This window comes from Grus americana, chromosome 16, assembly GCF_028858705.1.
Source record: "Grus americana isolate bGruAme1 chromosome 16, bGruAme1.mat, whole genome shotgun sequence".
In the NCBI taxonomy this organism is placed as follows: Eukaryota; Metazoa; Chordata; class Aves; order Gruiformes; family Gruidae; genus Grus; species Grus americana.
In genome coordinates, this window is record NC_072867.1 from 13204054 (window position 1) to 13225825 (window position 21772).

The 21772-nt window shown below is 38.4% G+C and overlaps 1 protein-coding gene across 1 annotated transcript in view; it reads right to left on the reverse strand.

The window, feature by feature from the left end:
* Window positions 1-3776: 3776 nt before the first annotated feature.
* Window positions 3777-21772, reverse strand: part of AACS (acetoacetyl-CoA synthetase) — a 42735-nt gene continuing 24739 nt past the window's right edge. The window contains exons 8-18 of the mRNA XM_054844575.1: window positions 21271-21418; window positions 16975-17055; window positions 15742-15866; window positions 13010-13074; window positions 12706-12828; window positions 11236-11349; window positions 10614-10739; window positions 8955-9024; window positions 7997-8055; window positions 6934-7136; window positions 3777-4283 (exon numbers count right to left, since the gene is read on the reverse strand). Coding sequence (XP_054700550.1) covers window positions 4146-4283; window positions 6934-7136; window positions 7997-8055; window positions 8955-9024; window positions 10614-10739; window positions 11236-11349; window positions 12706-12828; window positions 13010-13074; window positions 15742-15866; window positions 16975-17055; window positions 21271-21418 — 1252 coding nt within the window. The 3' untranslated portion in view covers window positions 3777-4145. The remainder of the gene's footprint in view (window positions 4284-6933; window positions 7137-7996; window positions 8056-8954; window positions 9025-10613; window positions 10740-11235; window positions 11350-12705; window positions 12829-13009; window positions 13075-15741; window positions 15867-16974; window positions 17056-21270; window positions 21419-21772) is intronic.

Sequence of the window (21772 nt, forward strand, 5' to 3'; positions counted from 1 at the left end):
ACACATTCACAGAAGTGCTCGCTACACAAGTCTTCTCCTCCCCCAACAGCCTGTGGAGCATCTGAGATTCACATGCTATCTAGGAAGATATTTAACAACTTAATCTTGACATTATAGCCACACTACAGCCCTGGTGTGTGCCAGCTGAAGGTGTGCTTACCAGCGTGAAGACTATGGCAGCACTTGCATCCAGGGATGTGATATGGGGAAGATCATTCCCAAACATCTTCCACAAAGAATCACTTGGACACCATCCATCACTTGGACACCACCTCCCTGCCAGAGCATTCCCTATAGACACCGGTCTTCCCAAAATCCAAACTCTACAGTTTTGTCTTGAGAACAAACTGGTAGTCCTTAGTAATGCAATTTAAATATTAACACCCATTTACCTGTATGACTGACTGCTCTGCCTTGTAAATGATATCCTTTTAAATATGTATGCGTTAAACTGAAAGACAATAATGGCCCCTGGGAAGTTGCATTCCATCAGGCAATTACCTTTGTTTCTAAAATCACCGAATAAGTAATTCACACAACCAATTTCTCTTGCACATAACAATAAACAATTTTATCAGCTATGCCCTGCTTGGGCTGTTGTGTACCAGCTCATTTTATTTCTTTGAGAACCACCACTAACCAGGGAAATTAATTGAAATCATAAGGTAGCGGGAGGGGGAAGTACCTGCTCTAACAGGAGCTGACAAAAGCACATTTCTAAAAGGAGAGTGATAAAACGACATCTCTCAATGAGTCAAGGGCAAATGGGCTGATTCCATCACATAATTCAACAGAGTTGCTCTCAAATTTGCAGAAGACTGAGTGAGAAAAGCACCTAACCTGAAGTACCTCTGCTCTGAATTTCCTTGCTGGCGAACATTTATGTCAGAGGCCTAAAGCAATTTCCAGAAGTAGCTCTATTTGCATGCCACTAAAATCTGCGTATCTAACTTTCCAGTCAAAACACTGTGAACCCCAAGTTATAAACAGGCAACACAAACGAAGGGGGCTACGCATTCAAGGTACAACTAGTTACACGCTGACAGCCCTAAGACATCAAGTCTTTCTGGATAAAAACAAGGGTTACCCAGCCTTCGGAGTACCACAGAACCACAGTGCTCATAGGTTTTTTTGCTAACACTGTGGTATCAGGAGCTGCACCACCATGCCAGACCTTATCTTTGCAGCCAAGTGCCTGGGTGCCACCCAAAGGGGTGCAAGGGCCCCCTTGAAACCACATTTGACCACAACTACCCTATACTCAAGCCCTGGAAAGAACATGGCTAGTTTATAACATGGGGTGGGAAGCAGAAAATTATGTTCTCTGCTTTTCCTTTGCAAACTGTGATACCTTTAGCTCCCTGCTTTTGTACCAGTGATACTTTGAACTATCCTCACCTGGACAGAGTACAGCCATGTTCGTAGCTCCACGGCAGTATCCAAAGAAACAGGTCACTTGCACTACAGGAAAGAAAAGATAAATGCAAGTTGGATGTTTGGATGGCAGGATTTGGAATGGGAGCAGCTGCACTCAGAAGTCTGGACAGCATCCCCAGCCCTGCCACAGCCTCCTTTCCAGTGTAAGTCACTTCACAGTGTAATGCCAGCACCCACTTACCTCTCCTCCTCCCTGGATTTCTACGAGCTGTCGGCATCCAGCACTTCTGAATCTCAAGACCCTTGAAACCAGGTGAGGCACAGAAAGGTCATTTGTCCACAGAGTAGAGTTTGCACCACTCACCAAGGCTTTATGGCCATAAAGTCATTTTCAGTACACAGATCATTATATAAATACATCAGGTTTTTCATTTGTAACTATAGTTTGGGAAAGGCTTTGCAACATCCGACATTTGCAAGATATCAAATTATATCCGTTAACAAAACTTTCTACAGTTTCCAGCAGGATAAAGGATTTAAAAAGCAGCCTCTAGGCATTGTATATGTTCTTAATGTATCTGCGCTTCTAAACTATCTTTAATTAATGAAATATCCCAAAATTACTTATTAATAAGGATCTGTGGGCTTTGTAAACTCCAGACATTTTGCATGAATTAAAGAACAATATAATGAAGTTTTAATGAATACAAAGTCACAGTTAATGTAAAATTTATATATAGCATGCCAGAGGGGAAAGCAATTTCAAAGTACTTTTAATCATAGGTTATTGGCAGCTGGATAGCTCATTTTTATACTTTTCTAATGGGTGCTCGGTATTTATATTATCACATTTATCATGCCAGCATGGTATATTGTCTGACTCAGTACAGTTCAGAAAGTCAAATGGAGACCAGCTCATTTAAAGCCTCATTTGCTAATGAGGCATTTCTGCATCCCGCAGTGATTGTGTAGCTGGTGTCCACGATGACTGCATTCTTCTGAGTCAGCCACAGACCACCTGAGACAGACTACTCAGCTGCATTTGTAGGCATTTCCACTCTTACTGAATTATTAGCAGCAGTATTTGACATATTCTGCAACAAGCCTTTGGCTTGCTAGAGCTAGCGAGCTGAGATCTGTCACAGGGTGGAAGAAATACAATAAACTTCTACTGGCTGCAGCTAAACACAAGCATCTAGATTTTGCCTTCAGTAATGGAGTACGCGCCTTTCGATGCACAGATTTTAGCAACATTAACATATTGCAACCTACAACTTCTTACTGTACAAGGCACATTTTCAGCATCCTTTCTTCCACTCCTGTTCACCTGTGACCTTCTCAATGAGCTAACCATGCATACTGAACTAGCAGCAATGTTTTACTTGTCCTGGGCTCTGCATAAGAAAACAGGATAAAACTTTCAGAGAACAGGAATTTTGTAGTGGGGTGAACTCAGATTAAAACCATTAAAATCAGTAACAAATTAAGCTAAAAATGATTCTGTGACACCCAACTGAAAGGAAATAAAAATAAGACAATAAATGAATAGTATCTGAAACAGATGTAATAATATATATAAAGAATCAATTTATTTTAATTAACTCTTTATCAATGCTGAATGCATTCAACACAATTGTAAGTACATCATGATCTTAATGCATTAAATACTTAACCCACAAAATTCAAATAGTGCAGGACATACTGAGTGCCAGAGGTTCGGTACAACTACTGCAACTGTATTTTATGAAAAACAAAATGGTTTAGTGCTTCCATTTTACTGTTTTAGTCTGCTCATTACAGTATTTTTCCCTTTATAAACTGGAATGATACAGAGCTAGAAAACATTTTAGTCTTTCACTTTCAACATGACATTTAGTAAAAAAGTTACGAAACCCATCAGCTTTTAATAAGTGAACACACTTGAATTCTTCAGCTAACATAACACCAGATTGTTGCCTTACAGCCAATAAAGAACTTAAAAACAAGGAAGCAAAATGCTGTCTTCAGTTGCAATGATGTTAATCCAGAGTAGTGACAGTAAATTCCATGGAAATAACCTGAAGTTACACCAGGAATAAGGAGGTGATTGCTCCCTCACCTTCTCAACCCCCAGAAGTCTATCAACTAAAAGCTTAAAACGATAGGAAGGTTACACCACAAAATGAAGCAGCAATTACCTTCAAGGGTACCATGAGATATTTCAAGACTGAAATTATTCTGAGTCAAGTCAAATGTGTTTAGTGCATTATGATTTGGCTTTATAAAAACATTTATATGCACACTACATATAGAACACTTTCATGTTTCGCGGTCAAGTAGTTAAAATCGCTTATATTCCTTAGAGGTGACTGAAACACATGGACTGAAAAAGTGTTGCTAAAAATCCATTTTTTTTAAAAAAAAAAAAAGAAGGCGAACATTTAATGAAAGAAATATTCTATTTGCAGGTGTAGCTTATGCTATTGGTGCTCCCGTTTGGTGGGCTGCTGACGTAAATCTAACCAGAAAAGATGCACTCATATTTAAAAAAAAAATCAAGACAGGCAGGTTTCTCCTTCCAGCTGGAAAAAACCGCCAAGATATATGGCATATTTAACCAATAAAAGGGAGCTAAGCTTTACCCAAGCCTTTCATAATGCACTTAATGAAATATTTTTTCTTTTAAAAGAACCACTGGTATTAAATAGAGCTTTTTCTTTACATACAGTATTGGTATATACAAAACAAACACAGAACAAAGACAGATGCAAAAAACCAAACAAGTGGCTTCAGAAGTTCTGAAGCTCAGGAATATTTTGGTACAGGTCCAAAGTCTCTGGGTTTGAGAAAGCTCCTCGCTGCTCAACTTCTTTCCCTGCAATTATTTGCTTCACAGCTACTTCCACTTTTTTTCCATTTATTGTGTACTGAAAAACAAAACCAGCAATGATAAAATTATACTTTTCATGTAGTAGCTTTATGGAAATATTCATGAAAACCCCCCACCAGCCTCAGAACTCAATCAAAACTTAGCAGCGTCTTCCCTTCCGTTATAGTCAAGGCACCACAACCTTTCTTCTGAAAATTACTTGAGGAGTACGTGGAATTAAAAGAAGAGTTTATATGTGATTTTGGATTATTACTCCTGTTTGGTAGCACAGTGAGAACATGATCAAGCTCCAACTTAAACCAGTGAAGCTAGATCAGAATCAGGGTATGAACACTAAAAATCTTTAATGTTTTATGTTCTGACACATCCAAGTTTCAAACAATTTTTAATTTTCTAAGGGTGGGCTCAAAGCCCAAATCCATTGGGCTTTGGGAGAAGAAAAACATTGTTTTCCTATCTTAAATGGGCAGTCTTTTTCTAATAGGGTAAAGTGAAACACTGAGCTTTAAATGGTCCTCAAAATGTTTCAAAAGAAACCAACACAAAGGCTTTACCTCCACATATAAATCACAATTATATTACATTGTGTTACTCTAAAATTAAGGACATTGCAGACAACAAAAACCTAATTCTTCTCTTCTTGGGATCAGACCACTGTAATTTCTGACAGGTACAGTTCACTAAGGCAGAACTGCTCCAATGTCTAATACCACCTTCCTTTAGGCTGGTACCACAGAGAACTTTGGGGGGACAACTTTAAAAAGCTGACCTCCAAATATCTCCTTAGTCTTGTCTGTCTGCTCTGGGAACAGAAACTGCACTTGCTTTACTACTGAATCTGCTGATCGAGGTTGATCCTGGTCTCCAAAGCCACTGAAACTCCTGAACTCCAGGCATCACCGCTTTTCATTAGAGATCTTTTAAAGCTGGCTAAATAATCCTCAACTCAATGCACTCTTACAATATTGATCTTGATACTAAATCAAACTTTTCCTTATTAAAACTGCTGAAGTCACATGTAATCCTACCCTCTTGAACCACCTTAGTCAACCACTCTTCCTTCTTAATGATTAGCAATCTAATTTCCACAAGTGTTCAGAAACCAGAACACCTCAGTGGCCTGCAAGGAAACTGCCCCCTTTAAAAGAAGATCGGACAGATTGTTCAGCAAGCAAATTTGTTTGCTTTAATCAGTAAACATCTTGTGGATGACCACCAGAATGCTTATCTGGTGAGGACAGGACTAGAAAGATTTGCAGTATGTTTTTTAACATCTGGATATCTCATTAAAACCCATGCTTCGTATTACTAAAGTCCTAATCACTTCAACACAGCCATACTATTTCTACCAGTATACAGTGTCAGTATACAGTCAGGATTAAATTGTATTTTCAGATGAGAATTCAAATACATTTTTAAAAGTAGCAGAAAACAGAAAGAGGTTTCCCTTCCAAGCAAAACTTTCAAAGTAAGATGGGAGACGGCTTTGATCACTTTAACACTGGCATATTTATCTGAAAGGTAATTAAAATTCACTCAATTGTAAATTCAGTCAAAGTGTGAACTAATTAATGATCTAAGCAGGCTTTCCTGAGGGGCAGCCCATCACAAACACCTCACTGCCATCAACTTCGTGCTGTACATTAAGGTGATTTACACAGTTTACAAGTTCAACACTTCATGCAGAAGCTAAGCTGCAGCCCAGAAAATCTTAGACTTCACCATTTAACAGACACAGGGGATTGTACACGCACGCAAACACAACATTTTGAGCCAAGTATTACCTGCCAACAGTGGCCTGAAACAGAAGTAACTCAACAGATCAGAACCAGATCACTGTGTGCACTGTAGAGAGTGGCAGTCCTGAACCCTAGACCACTTCCACATGGAAACCTTCGTTGGCAGTAAATGGGTATCAGAATATCAAAGGATTGGTCTGAAGTGTCTTTTCCCTAGGCACATCCAAGTCTATGTGCAAATGGACTTGAGACAACTACGCTCTGCACCCCAATTCTGCTGCTCAGAGCTGTTGAGAAGACTCTAGCATCAGAGAGGTCTATAAAAACCAGGCATTCCAACTAAAGAGTTCATAGAGCAAGGAAGAGCACTGTAGAGCAACACAGCTCCAGAAGACTGAGCATGCAGAACCATTAGCTATACGCATTTCTCTCCCCCCTCTCATAAGCACAAATATTTTATTTTAGTTACTGCTACAGTTAAGACAGCAATAGAGCTACATTTAAGTGACTAAACAGATGTAAAAGTGAAATAGTTTACAAAATGATTTTATAAATTTGCTCAATGCTCTCAGCTTTCATAAGAATGTCATTTGAAACAGGAAAACAAAAGCAAAGTAAGCTTATGGGTAGCCAGAAAAGCTAAAGTTAAATTACCTTTTTAATATTTTCCTTTAAAAGGCTTAAGTATATATTACTGAGAAAACGCAACACATTTATAAACTGAGAATGGGCATTTTTAGGTATTGTTAAAAACAAAAACATGCTTAGCTGAAAAGAAGATGAAATGATGTTGCTAGGCAACACAGACAAACTATTTATAAAGCTCGAATACACTTTTGAGATGCTAAAATTTCCACGCATGTGGGTTTGAAGAGCAATGACAACTGCTCCTTAATTACTATTCAAGGTGACAAAGAAAAAAAGTAGGCAGCATTTTTCATGACATACCGGAATGCCTTTGGTTTCTAGAATGAGGCTCGGAACATGCCTGGCAGAAAGCGCTATACGTATTGCATCTCGAATTCTTTTCACCAGATCCTCGCTGAACGCATGGTTTAATGCCATCTTCAGGAAGAGTATCACCCTCTCCTCCCCATCTTTGTTGTACTGAGGGACACAGAGGCTATCAGAAACCTCCTCAAAGGCTTCAACTGAAAATAAGGGAAGAGTCCTTATTAGCACTTGCATTTGTATATTATTCTGGATGCAAATTTTTTGTTGTTGCACCCAAAGAAATACCACCTCCTCTAGAGCTGCAAAGGCAAAACAGATGCCCTGACCAGGTTATTCTACAACGAGCTTCCCCTCTGGGTGCTCTGAAATTCTAACTCCTGCTTAGGTGAAAATCCAGGTTGAAGGACCATATATACTTAGGTCCAGGACAAAAAAAAATTTTGCTGTAACTTTTGAGACAGATGATAAGCTTTTACACTAAGCCATTTTCTTTGGCTTTCCTCACAATCCCCATTGCTGCATGGACAGAAACTAACATGCCTGATCACACAAGGATAACAAAAGGCAACCGGTCCTTAAGTCTCAGATTAGCACCTTTGCAGGCACAGTTTCACCACCTTTCACAAGACAGATCTTCTTTGAAATATTAAGTACAAGCTCAAAAACTTCTTCTAATTGCTAGGAAAGATACAATAAAACCAGTGTCAAGAGCTTCTCTTGAGAGGAAAAAAAGAAAAGCCTCAGAAGTTAGGTATTCTCTTATAAATCTCCATGATATAATTAGTCTGTAAGGCCTTATTATATGAAAGCAACATCTTATGGAGAACACATCTCATCTAGTCATCTCCAGCCCTACAGATACTTCAGGAAAGCAGCCAACTTCAGAGTCTACAAAACTGAATTTTACTGTTAATGCTATTACGCTCTGTACTGTCTTTCATTTGAAAAACAGCAAGTCTTTTATTACTTAATCCTTCCAAACACCGTTATAATGCTTACATTTCAGGTTTAAGGCAATAATGTCATAGCTGAAAGAGGTGAAAAGTTAATTTCATACCTATGTGATAGATTTCAGAACTTCCGAATCTTACTCCATTTGGATTTAACGTACCATCACTGAAAATCACAAAGAAGCATTAGAATGTGATCAGAGTTTGATGAAAAGAAAAACTGATGCAATTAACCAAGTCTGTCTACATTTCATGCAGTAAATAAGCAGTCACATTAGAAACAGAATTTTAAAAGAACTTGATTCAAAAAGGCATTTTGCTCATTAGACTGAAGATGTACAGAGTACCTCAACATTACTCATTCACCTTTGCTAGTCTCTCCCCTTCCCAGTAGCCTACAAATACACACACCCCACTGATGACAAAACAGAATATTTGTAGTACTCCATCATATTGCAATTGTATATCATTACTTTCCAGTCTTATAGCTGGAACTTGCATTTCATATATAGCAGCCTCACACCACAGGTCTGTTGAGCACCTCTGTTTGTGACAATGCCAGACACAACTTCAAGACATTCGTTCAACTTTGTTTCGAACAGCAACTTTTAAATGCAAGCAGAAAATTCAGCCACAATCGTGATCTTGAATGTCTATGATCGCTAACACAAGCACAACTTAATACCTGACCTTCTATAATTAAGTTTTGCCATAAAGCAAGTCAACACCGGAAGACAAGTTTCCTGATTCACCACCTTGAATATGCTACACACTCAGTTCGAACGCTCTTATAGATGATCATTATAAACCATGGAACACAAAACCAAGTCCAATGCTGTCTTGTGTTCACATATACAAAAGTGGGGTAGAACATTGAAATGGGCTCCCTTCCCTCTAATCCAGCTGCTCTGATTAATTTAAGGGTTGAAATCCCCAATACTGGATTTAACAAAACAAATATAAAGCTAACTAGCATGATAGAGTTTGATGTATATGATTGTCCAAGGTGAAGTTTGCAAATTTTAACACTTGTTTACTCAGAACACTTTCACCAAAATACAATACCTGCGACCCAGCATGACAATTCCTCCTGTCTTGGGATTAATTTTGCAGTAATCACCATGGGCCCAAACCCCTATTAGAGAAAGATAGAGGTTAAGCAGTTGATTACTTATTCATCCCATCATGGCAGGCATTTAACTCACATTCACTTGGTAAAATAAATACAAAAATATAACATATCAGATATACTTTAAGAACTACCAATGTAGCAGTACTTAACTACACAAACAATCCACGTTGCATTTACTACAGAGAGCTAGGATACACAAGAGTAGCTCACACAGTAGGCTCAAACCCTAGGTTATCTTCCGATTGCTTGTTTGCACGACTATATAGTATCCTTTAAAAAAAGGATGAATAGCTGCTCTGAACACCACGTTCACTGGAAGAGTATTCCACAAAGGTAACAATATTCACACCAGTCTTTCTTGATCCACTTTTATGATGTACAATTCTGTGCAAGAAGCTTTCTGGGCTTGCACAATAGGTCCCAACAATTCCCCAGGGAGCTTATGTGCCTAATGTTCTTGATTTGTGTTAATGTAAAATCAGATTTGACATTTCAGAGCTGGAATACCTTTTGTACTAAAGACTGATACCACTAGAGCAGCCTGCCACAAACAAAAATTCAAGCCAATTCAACTCAAATTTTTCTAAAGAAAAAATAAACCTCAATTATTTGCACATGCATGTGCACAGAAGGCCATTTTCTAACTTAACTGTTACAACCTTAAGCCCATTTACAAGGAAAGAGAGAAAAGGGGTTTCAGACAGAATCTCTGGACCACAGGGATTTCAGTCCAACAATGATCACACAGATTTTTTTTTCCATTTATTGTTGTCAGGCTTACACGCAGTCTGCAACTTCCACATTCCCTCAATTTTCCTATACAATATCTCCTGCTGCACGTCCTGACTTCTCTTGTGAATCCGCTCTGTATTGCTGCTATTTATAAAAAAAGCTGCTGTCTCCAAAAAGCAGCAGTTTGAGGTCCTGCTCCTATAAAAGCCCCTGCCCAGTAGGCAGCAGGGAGTTCAGCATCGCCGTGCCAGATAAGCAAAAGCTCTGGATGAGCAGAGTCCTCCACAATTATTAAGAAGAAAGCCTCTGGCCCACAGTACCTGTTCTTTACTCTTACCACCACTGGAAGACTGTATGAATGCAGAATACACATGTCTGAAGCAGCATATACTTAAAACCTCATGCTAATGAGGTAGCAGGTCAGGACTTATCACTTAGGATTCACTCCTCCAGCTAGGTAGGAGCAGTCTGGCAGAGGCAGAGTAGCACTCATTAATGGAGGATTGCTCCCTGACCTATTCAGCACTTTCATTTCACACTCGTGCCAAGCAGTCTATGCCTGCACTACAGATTATCAGGCTGTTACAGTCATATCTGCCTAATGAGAGCAGGAGCGAAATGGGATTGGAGCTTTCCAGAGATTCTTATTAAATTGATTTGGATCCATATTCAAAACAAAGCACTAGAAAACAGAGTGAGATATTATGAAACATGCCACAGAGTTCTCACCCTGGAAATCTAAATTCAAAGCTGCACCTGCCTATCACTGGGCAAGAATAAACTTGTACCCTCCTAAAAGCAGCAATACAATCTATATCCTTGGACAGTCTGAGCACTATCCAAAGCCCTTCATCACATACCTGGGAATTTTGAAAAATAAGCTTTCCTGTATTTGTTTCCATTCTCATCATTCCAGAAGTGCGTAGGCTGACAGGGAATAGGCTTGGTACAAACCAGCTCTCCACTTTCACCCCAGACTGGCTTTCCTGTTACCAAAGAAAGAGGTATTTTCTGCATTTCCCTTCTGTAAACAATAAAGAACCAAAGCAAAGAGCATCTGCATGCCAGATACTGATGTAGATATGGGCTGTGACTGGTGGTCTTGACAGCTTGTATTCAATTCCTAAACTCCCTAAAGTCATCTTTGTCTTAACCTCAGTAACTTCAGGAGAGTTGTACCACAGGGAGGAAGCCAGCCTGGCATCCACAGCAACACAGCTAATTAGCACACACACCTGAGGCTAGAATTTGGCCTTGATGTGCTTTAGTGGAGTAACAGAAAAGGAAGGCCTTTTTTACACATAGGTTGTCTTCACTGGAGTCCTGTACAATCCAGATCAGACAGATTCAGGTTTTGTGGAACATTTCCAAAGTGAAATCACTCATTTAACAGCTGACTGTTTACCCATCTGATGAATGAAACTTAAGATCATATAACTACTGTATTTCATAAGCGTGTGTAATATTTTGGGCAATATTTACCTTCATCATTCCATGCTTCTACAGCCATTCCAAGATTTCTGGCCTGAATTTCTCCTTTGTAAACTGGAATTGTAACATTCTGACCCATGAAACATGAAATTATATCTGTCCCACCTATGATAAAAGAAGCACATTTAGAACACACAATAGTTTTTTGGAAAAAGCAAAACTGAAAACTACATAAGAGCTCCACAACAGCAAATTGCCACCTTTGCCAAATGCTTCTGATCCACATTATGCAGCACAGAATAGACAGCATTATCTAGGAGGTTATCTGACTTTTAATAAAACAAAGGTTTATTTTCCTACTATGTCTTTTTACACAAGTATGCTCTTCATGCAGAAATATTCCCTAAGGCATAACTTTTCTTCTTCCAGCAGTTTCTTTAATCTCATCTAAGGAAATTTCTGTTTATACGAGAGTGAGAAAATAAACAGGTCCTAGTTTAGACTGCAATATTTAAGATCACTTAGAAATGTTCTCTTGTTTGTTTTCATTAAAGTAACCAGTCAAGCTATTCCACTCAATATTTACTTAGCTTTTATATCTTATTCTCATTAGCACAGGGGGAAGGGAGAGGGGAGCTGTGCCTATAGGATGAACAGTTATCTTAATAAAAATAGATACTGTCAAAGTACTTATTTAACTGGAATATTTATAGTCTTTCCAGAACTTCAAGGAAGTAGAATTCTAAGACACAAATCAATCATGCTAGCTTTACTCAAAAATAGTCTTCTGCATTTGAGATTATTAACATCTATAGTAGCAAGTTCAGGATTCAGCACTACTCTTAGTGAGGCCAGAAAGAGAGATGACTTCAGTAGCAGAATAGTCAGACTTTAAAAATCAAGCTAAACTGAGTTAAAAAGCCCTTTGAAAAAGTCAGTCCTCATTACAAAGCAGAAAGAAGAGTTCTGTGGTGGACCTTATGTGAATAGAAGTTGCCTCAGCTAGCACTCCTCACAACAAACTGCACAGTATGTGGGCTTGATATTTCTCTAATTATATAATTTACAAAAAATCTGTCTGCAGTGCCAATTACTTGGCACAAAAGAATTGAAATGGGAACATGGAAAAACCTCTCCAAGAGGTATTTTCTGCTAAAGTCAGCTATTTGCAGAACAGTATGTTCTGTAGGTTAATAGACTCTTTTCTTGATCTCACCCTGCTAACCCTAAGGAGAGCCAGTCAAAATAAATGATCCTGCTTAAGAAAAAGCTAAACCCCAAAACATCCACCATGTCAGAAACATTCCACCTAAAAGCCTTTGAGTGTACGAGCTTCATTATGGCACACTGAATTATGCAAAAATCTCTGCACTAAAAAGACAATTAATTCTAGTTTAACTATAACCAAGCCCAAATGATCCAAGTCTTAAGCTTCCCAAATATACAACAGCAAACAAGCAAGAAGGAAATGCACAGGCAATGAACAGAATTAGTAAGGTGCATACAGCATAAAAGCATCACCTGAAATGGATCCCAGGAGGACACTGCTTTTTATGTGTTTGTAGACATACTCAAAGCTTTGAGATTTGAGCGGTGATCCTGTAGACAGTATAGTGTGGAGTGTTTGGAGATTGTGTGTTTCACCTTAAAGAGTAGGAAATCAACAAAACAGGTTAAGGGGGAAAGTTTTACAAGAGTTTCTAACCATTTGTCACTACAATTCAGAATTTTTACATAAAGGACTTTGACAAGATGCAGGGTCAAAACCTGGAGAGGAAAGGCAGGAGGGAGGATAGAAGGGATTCAATAGCTTTCTGAATCTTACATGGTTTTAAATTTTTCTCTTCTAGCACAGCGAGCCACTTTGCACCCGTTCCAAGGATGGTGATCCTAGAGGGGAAAAAGTTTACATGTTTTGCATATTTAAATATGCTAAGATTCTAAAGACCTGCAATTCCCACTGCAGTAAGCAGAGGCTGTTAGACACTCTGTACATCGATTAGTTAAGCAATGCAGTCTCTTGAAGCTAAGTGCAAGGCATATCCTTTTGAGCAATCAAAATTAGTCAGATCACATGTCATTTCTGCAGCTTTGGAACTTTTAATTCTATCTTTAAATATTAAGCAAAGCTTTCCCACCTCGTGGAAAACGTTCACTTTCATTTACAGGAATTCATAACTGCAGAACACTCCAAAGACATCACAAAATGTTATAACATTTACTTCATTAATGGGCCTTAATTGCCACTAAGCTGTTTAACACAAAACTACTGCCTCGTTACACTCTCACATATAAAAATTTTGCCATTTCAGGGCACAGTTTAACAAAGAATACTTCACTCTGAAGACAGCAGCCAGTGATTTTTGCCTTAGATACCTGTTCAGTTTCCACTGATGAAAGTCTGAGTTACAGTGCCTAACTGAACATGAAATTTGGCCTGACCAAATAATTGAATTCCGCCCTTGCAAAAAGTGTATTTAGAGCTCTCAGATACAACATAATTAAAACTTGAAATGAAGGCTGTACCCCTTCCCTACTCTATCGATGGAAGTGCCAGTTTAATGTTTCTGCTGACTTTCAGGAAATCCTCTTCCCTGCCTTCCGCTAATTCATTTTATATTACAGCAATAAACTCGCTCAAGAAAATGCAGAGACACAGATAAGTGTAAGGGATACAGCCTGAGTGCACAGAACACAGGCAATACATACATCAGTAGAACTTAAAATAAGATCCTGCTACCTTTGCTTTTACCCCAAAGGCAAGATAGAAAGTAGAACAGCTCTTGCAATAAGAGTTTCAGACATGGAGAGAGGGCTACTTCAACACTGTCTAAAGGGGATGTCTTCCCTTGCTGTTTAGGTGGACAACAGTTACTGAGAGGCTGCCATCTCTTGGGTAGGGGCAGGCTATTTGCACAAATACATCTGTGCATAGAGCAATTTATCAGGTGCATGGGAACAGCACCATGAGAGCCCACAGAAGTATACTGTTCCTCCACTTATGTACCCCAATCACGTGAACTAACATTACACTTCTGTAATCTCTTAACTTTCCTTCCATGCTTCAAATTATTCCTGATTTTACAGTTAGAATATGTAATGCCTCTGTTTATTCTTAGGCTCTTTGACACTTCCTCTACAGCACATGTAGAGCCTAGTCTCCTATTATTTCCTTCCAAATGCTATATAGCTGGTGGATGGTGACCAAATACAGGTGACTTGAGCAGATCTTTAATTGATGTCCACTTAAGCAGTTCTTGCATGCAGTATGAGATATCTTGATGATACTGGAAGAACATGCTATCTGAAGGATAGTATGGTACATCTTCAGATAAGTAAGGTAGTCTTAACATGTTGAAGCCTTTTTTTTAAATATGTAACATATGACTGAGTTGGGAACAGACTGCATTATGAAGTACCACACAGATGGCCACCGCTTTTAGCACCAGATTACAAAAAAGTGAGACATGCAGACACATTTCAGTTATCTTCACTTACTTTTGGCATGTAGAAACAATGGTTAAAAATAAGCTGTGTTATTTCTCAATTCTAAATTTTTGCCTGTTGTTCTACTGGGGTTTTTTTGGGGGGCTAGGGGAGTGTCTTAAGTTTGTGCTTTTGTTTTGTGGTGGTTGGTTTTTTTACTGGAAGCATTCTGACTAGGCATTAACCTTCAATTGTAATAGCCAGAGATAAAATGTCACTCTTTACATGTCACAAAAGACAGACTGAAGTTTAAATTAGTAATTATCAAGAGTCAGAAAGTGAATCTTTTGGCATCCAATTTCCACCACAAGTGAATTCATTTTAATTATCAAAAGTGACACATTATTTTACCAGTAATATACTTCAGATCTACTCCTTACAACCAGTTGGCAAAATACGAAAGTTACAAAAAAAATAATCAAAGTTTAACCAGTGTACAAAGCTAAATACCACCACAGGATTTTACAGCTGTTTATGCAATACCTGCCATTTCTCTAGGCTTCGAGAGAGGGCACTGTGAGAATTTTTAGCAACAAAGAACTGCACAAAACAATTAATGAACAGCTTGACAGGGAGAATTAGGCATTATAGATTAAAAAGCAAAATATGAAAATATAAGCAACCCTGCTGAGCTTTTCCAGTCAATTTATGTCTTTAAGTCAAAGTGCTATACTGAGTCTTATGTTGAGCTGCTTGAAATAAAGGATTCTTATTTTCTAAGTTCTGAGTGTGCTGAGAAATTACTCTTCAGATTGCTCCCAATTACTGCCTTTTGAAAAGGCTGCTCTTGAAAACCAACTATTGAACCAAAATTCTTTGTTTGCCTGGACTCTAAATACTTGACTCAAATTTGAAACAATCAGCTCTTTGTCTTCTGCTCTCTCTCAACATCTGTTTTAGTACAAAATTTTAAAAAGTTGCCCCACTCAAGGCTAAGCCAAAAGATAAGCTATGTCATGTTACATACTAGTTTCTGACCAAGGAAATTACACCTTTACCAGGGTTGATTGTATGCAGTCATCACAACCAGAGCAAAGACCATTCTCCTTCCATTTAATGTTGTTTACATACCCTAGTCTGTCAGTCAAGTCCCAGAGCACATTTGGTGATGGAATTAGAGGAGATCCATCATACAGGACCACTGAAGCTCCTGTAGCAAGCGCAGTCACTAACCAATTCCACATCATCCAGCCAGTCTGGAAAAAAGAAAATACCGACATTAGTTTCTATCTTTGTCAGCTAGCTGCCCGCTTTCCTGGCAGCGCTATCACAGAATCAGGAGTGTTGCTTGCTGTCATATGCTGGTAGAGGAGCTACAGGCAACTAGAAAGTGATGGGCAGGTGTAGCTTTTGGCAGAATCATCTGGACCAAAGCACACTCCCTGTCCTTATGCAAGAGGTGCCATCTTCCCATCCACTTTCCTTGCCAGAAGTTTTCCTGCTTTAAGAAACCGTTAAATCAACATTTGAGTTTATGCCCATCTCTGCTCATTACATCTAATGATATTATTTAGGAATCAAAAAATAAGGCTGGAGCACTGTTTATCCTCTCACCTGTCCCAAAACTGGATCAGCTACATGTTCCTGATGGATGTTCATCTAACTTATCCTTACAAACACCTAATGAGATGGGGATTCCATACCTCCCTATACACATATCTTTAAAGCATGAGTCAAGAGACAGGACAACTTTGGGACAATGTAATCATTATGATTCCTCCATGGAGATATTACAAACTGACTAGTAGTGTTAAGGTTCAGAAAGGAACTCATGAGGAAAGACATTAGTCTTTTCAAACCATTACAGTAATAGAAGACTTCAGAATAATTTTCTTTACCACAGCATTAGGAAAAAATCTCACCACATAACTGAACTCCTACACAGAACGGTTTTATTCCCTTTCCTTTACTAAGCTTAGAGTTGTGCAGCTTCTTTCCTCCCCATCAAAACAGAAAGACATAACAGAAATTCTCATCTTCAGTATGGGCAAGCCTTGCATGAAGGTGGAGCCTTTTTTGCAGGTGATATTGATGAGGCAGATCAATAAACTAAGAGACTGTAAAAATCAATCCATTTTCCTCACTAATTACATCAGAAACATTTAACATGAGTTTAACCTTTCATCAGAAAGGTCTCTGTTGCTTTTTATTATTCCACCTGATGTTTTTAAACTCAGTTAAGTAGGACAATCTCTTGCAAAACAAGAATTAAAAATACGTAAAAATGTAGTTGTAGGAAAAGCTCTCCCATCTTTATAAGAAAAATAAAGTGCTTTTTAAAACGCCTAAATAAGCCACACTTGCCGTTGTGTAGTACATAATAATGTCATTGCTGGTCATGTTGCCATGAAGAATGTGTTCCTTCAGATGCTGTATTAGCGTACCCTGAAAAAAACACAGGGAAAGAAAAAAAAAAATCTAAGTTCACATAAATGAAAAGCAAAACTCTGACAGCACATTAAGACTTCAAAAACCCTAGTGTTGTCAATCCTTCACAGGATGTACTCCAGGATTACAGGCAAGTGTTTCCTTTTAACCACAGCTGAAGTAAATTCCCAGGGCCTACCTACAGCAGCAGCAATTGCATTCTCCATTTTCTCACAGAACTTTTTAGTCTCTCTCATTAGATATCAGCAATTCCCACTGCACATCACTTGTAATCCACAGAATAAATAACTTCCTTCACTTCCAACTCTGCCCAGCCATCAGAGTACTCCATGCAGGCCATAATTTTAACAGCATGCTTTTACCAGTCAGATTTTCCAAGATAAGCCCCTTTGACAGAGTTTCATTTTCAGTACATCTAGGCAACTGGGAGGAATGAAAGACCTAGAGCTGCTATAAACTGCAGCAGCTGTTATACACAAACACTATTTATCCAAACTATTAGCATCTAGGAGACGAAAGACCTAACTATACACATCTCTTGTGAACACTGAAGTGACTAGCAATGTGAAAAATCTCACTGCTCAAAGCATCAATATTAACAATAATGTAGTTAAATATATTACTTCCTTTTCTTTTTTGTTGGAAATGCTGCTGAAGTATCTTTCTGACCATCATTAAAGTATAACTTCTAAGGATAAATAAATTTACAAACTCTTCACTAAGTCCCTTCAGTGCAGTGACAAACTAACGTGGCTGATTTTAAAATAAAGATTTTTTTGCATTTATGCAAGGAATCATAGTGGAACTATTAAGAGCCTCATAAGCATGAAACAAGATTTACGCTGAAAGAAAAGAGATTACAGATAAACATTTGAAATGAAAAAGGAGAGTCATAAAACTGGCACACGCTTCAGGAGAAAAGCAGAAAACATTAAATAAAAATAAAGGAGTAAATCTTATTTTCTCTTTGCAACTCTGAGGAACCAGATCTGAATTCACCTGCTACTGTTTGAATACACTAAGATGTCACAATGCTGCCATCTAGCTATAGCTACCATTATCTACATTTAAAAATTAAAAAAAAATGGTATTTAGAAACACTGTGCCTAATTTAACAGTTAAGATTGCCAAAAGAATTGCAGGTGTTAACAATTATTCCATTTACAAAAGTATGAACATTGCCTCTGCAGGAGAATCTGAAAGAGCCACACAAAGTAGTGAAATTAGAAGTCAAATTCAATTAAAATAAATATTGGCTTTCTTTTTCCTCCATTTAGTTGTTGCTATTCCACAGATATGGAATCAAAAGGAAGTTTTTTAACAATTACTTTAGGTAGAGGCTATGAACTATCCCTCTGCAAAACTCTCAGTCTGCAAACAAAGGTATTGAGGTAAAAGGCATAGCTGTTCTAAAGAGCTAACAGCCCAAGATGCTCTCTCAAATTTATTTATAGGACTTGCTTATTTATAGGACTTGTATGATCCTCAAAATAAATCCTAAGCATTTAGCATTTCATGATACAGATCTGGCAGCTGATAAAAACTTACTGGCCTGCTTGTCTTCATTGGGCTTAACATATGGGTGATAAAGTGCTGAGCATCTGGAATGTCAAAAAAAAAATCAGTAGGCACTGCTGCTCCTGAGCCACATTATCAGCACATAAGGGACCACTGCTAAGCGGTTACGTAGCTGAGAGAGAGCAGCTACTCGTGGCTGCTGGCCCTGGTCTCAGACCAGCAGTGCTCTCCATACAGCATTCAGAAAGTCTGAGCATGAAAGATCCTCAGAGCAATTTGCCTACAGTTAACACAAGAACTCTGTAGCAGTGCAGCTATTTAAGCCCAGTTCTTCCAAGTCCTTATGATGGATAGAAATTATTAGGATTTTACCATAACAATTCTCTCCTTAGATAGTTGGGAATATGAAATAACTAAAAGGGGGCCTGTATGAATGGGGTAAGGAGCAGAACCAACATTTGCAGGACTTCAGAATAACAATTACTCACTAACGTTTTTCAATAACCCTCCAAATGTCTTTCTGTAGCACACCCAATTGTTCAATATGAAACAGCTTTGCTTCCAAGACCAGAAAAATCTTACTTCCTCTGAGACACTACTTTTTATATCATCTCCCATGACCTGGCTTCATTTTCTTTGTTTACATATGTTGTTTCACTGTGTGTCAAGAAAAGATAATATGCGCAGAGAAAACAGACCAGAAACATACTGCAGAATTAGATAAAGCGAGTTGGGAATTTAAAGCAAGCTGCCTATTAGCATCTATAAGATCAGTACAGTAACAAACCAGCATCAAAGTGCACCACAAATAAGCAATAATTGAAATGTCTTTATTGAAATGTCATGTCTTGTGTTTTTAACTATCAAAACCAAACTTCAGTTAATCTGAGACTGGAAAATGAGACAAAGACTGTGAGCTAATTCTGCTTTTGTGGAAATCAATGAGAGCTCTCCTATCAATTACAGTGGAAACAAAATTAAGCCAAGAACAAACTGAGGAACCCAATCAAGTGTGCAGAAGACATCTAAGAATTTATTTGCATGGATTTTATTGTTGGCCCTATTCAAACTGACACATACAAAGCATGCAAACCAAGGAAGCTTCTGATGCAACATCTTACTTTTAGGCCAGAAGTGTTAGCACCAGAACAGAAGAAAAAAAAAAATCACCCTGCAATACAGGAACTACAGAACTGCTCAGTGGGAATACAGAACCCTCATACATAACATATCCTATTCAACAGAGCATCACATTCTCTCCTCCCCAGCAAGGATGAGTAGTCTGTACCTAAACTCTAAGGTAGCTCCATAGGAACCAAAAAGATGATTCAGATGGAGAGCAGAGGCAGGAGATTAAGGGCAAGCCAAGCAGCCATACAGATAACATGGGAAGTGAAAGAATTTTGCAACAGAGAGAACTCCTGTTGTCTGATCTACATCTGTGTTTTTCATCTCCCTACTGTTTATCATGCATTGCTGAACAAAACACCTGTCCTGTTTTTGCTAATCCATCTTTGCAAGTATTTAACCAGCCTAAAGCCGGCACAGCTTCAAAACAGCTGTCAAACTTCAAAATATACTTCCTTTCTTCTTCACAAACATAGGACTTGTGTCCCAAGGGGACCATTTTATATGTCACATTCTGCCTGGTATGATCTCCTATTGATAATATATAAAGCAGAGTGTTTACAGGCAACATGGGATTTGTCTGCGGGCAAGTCCTTCGGTCCTTGCCATCAAAAAGAGGTAGGAACATGCACACTATGGGCATAACATGAAAGTGATCCTGCCCTCAGGCTATTTAGACAACTCTACAGCCAGTCTCACAAGATACTCATCCTGACTTTCAGAGCAAATAGAAGAAACAATGAACTCTGGCTAATAGTGGTGCAGTTTAATTTATACAAGTTCGTACAAATATGCTAGACAACACATTCTGCCTGCCTGCACAGAAAAAAACCCTGCCTTTTATTAAGGACTATACTGATGGCAGAGTTAAAGTTTCAACACTGTGCCTGACTGGAGTCACTTCCTGAACTTTATTAAGTTGCCTAGATCAACTTTTAGAACATGAATAGTAAATGAAACACATGAGCACAGGTGATTTTGGCAGTAACATTGTATATACCTTTAGTCACAACAAGACACTGCCTAAAGCAAAGCTTTCATACAAAGTCAAACCTACACCCAAAGAGACAGCTAACTTTCTGGCTTCCTTCCTTCCTTATAAAAGGACTGATGAGGATGACCTGCTCTGAACTGATAAATGTACAGAGTAAAGTTTAAGGTCAAAAAAGTTCTAGATAATAAAAACTGCAAGCTCCCTATGGGCCTCAACTTGACAGTGTCCAAAAGTCAGTTCCAAGCACCCAATTCAAGTTCTTTTGTCTTTTTCTACAAGTATCAGTCAGGCCAGTTCTGTCACTTGTGTGACAGACACTTGCTCCCAGGTAACAGCTGAAATCTCTGAAAGGTCTCCACGCCAATCTCTAAAACAAATTAGTTTACATCCTTGTTAATCCACATTTGCTTTCAAACAGTCACTCACAAATAGAAAGTTTCATTGCAAGTTACTGAAAAACTGTCAGCAATCAATTCCTCCTTAAACTACGTTATGATATGATACTGTTAACAGAAAAAATGTAACCCAAGTAGATAAATATAGATAGTGAAGCTCCAGGAGGGAAAACATACCCCTGCTGAATGAACCATGCATTTTGGTGCCCCTGTTGTGCCTGACGAATACATGATAAAAAGAGGATGACTGAAAGGCAGCTGCTCAAACTCCAGCTGGGGGGCCTGGTCTCCTTTCCCAGTAGCAAGGAAGTCTTCTAAAAAGACACTGCATAAAAGGAGAATAAAGGAACATTTCAAATTTTTTTAAAGCATTACCCTCAGCCCATATATAAGATTACCTCTGTATCTAATAGTTCTTTTACAATAAATAGATTATTTTTATTCTTAGTCTTTCTACTCATTGTTTGAATTGCTAATTGTTTTGTTTCCTTTTTCTGTTTTAAAATAAAACAATAGTATAATATTGAGATGTAACAACAAAATCAAGCTGATAAATCTGCACCTACAATCAGCTGCCAGCCTTAACAGCACTCAAAGCAGACTGGAACAACCTGACCCTCAACACAAAGTCTGGAACTCAGCCATTTCCAAAAGGTATCTAACATACATAATCCAGACC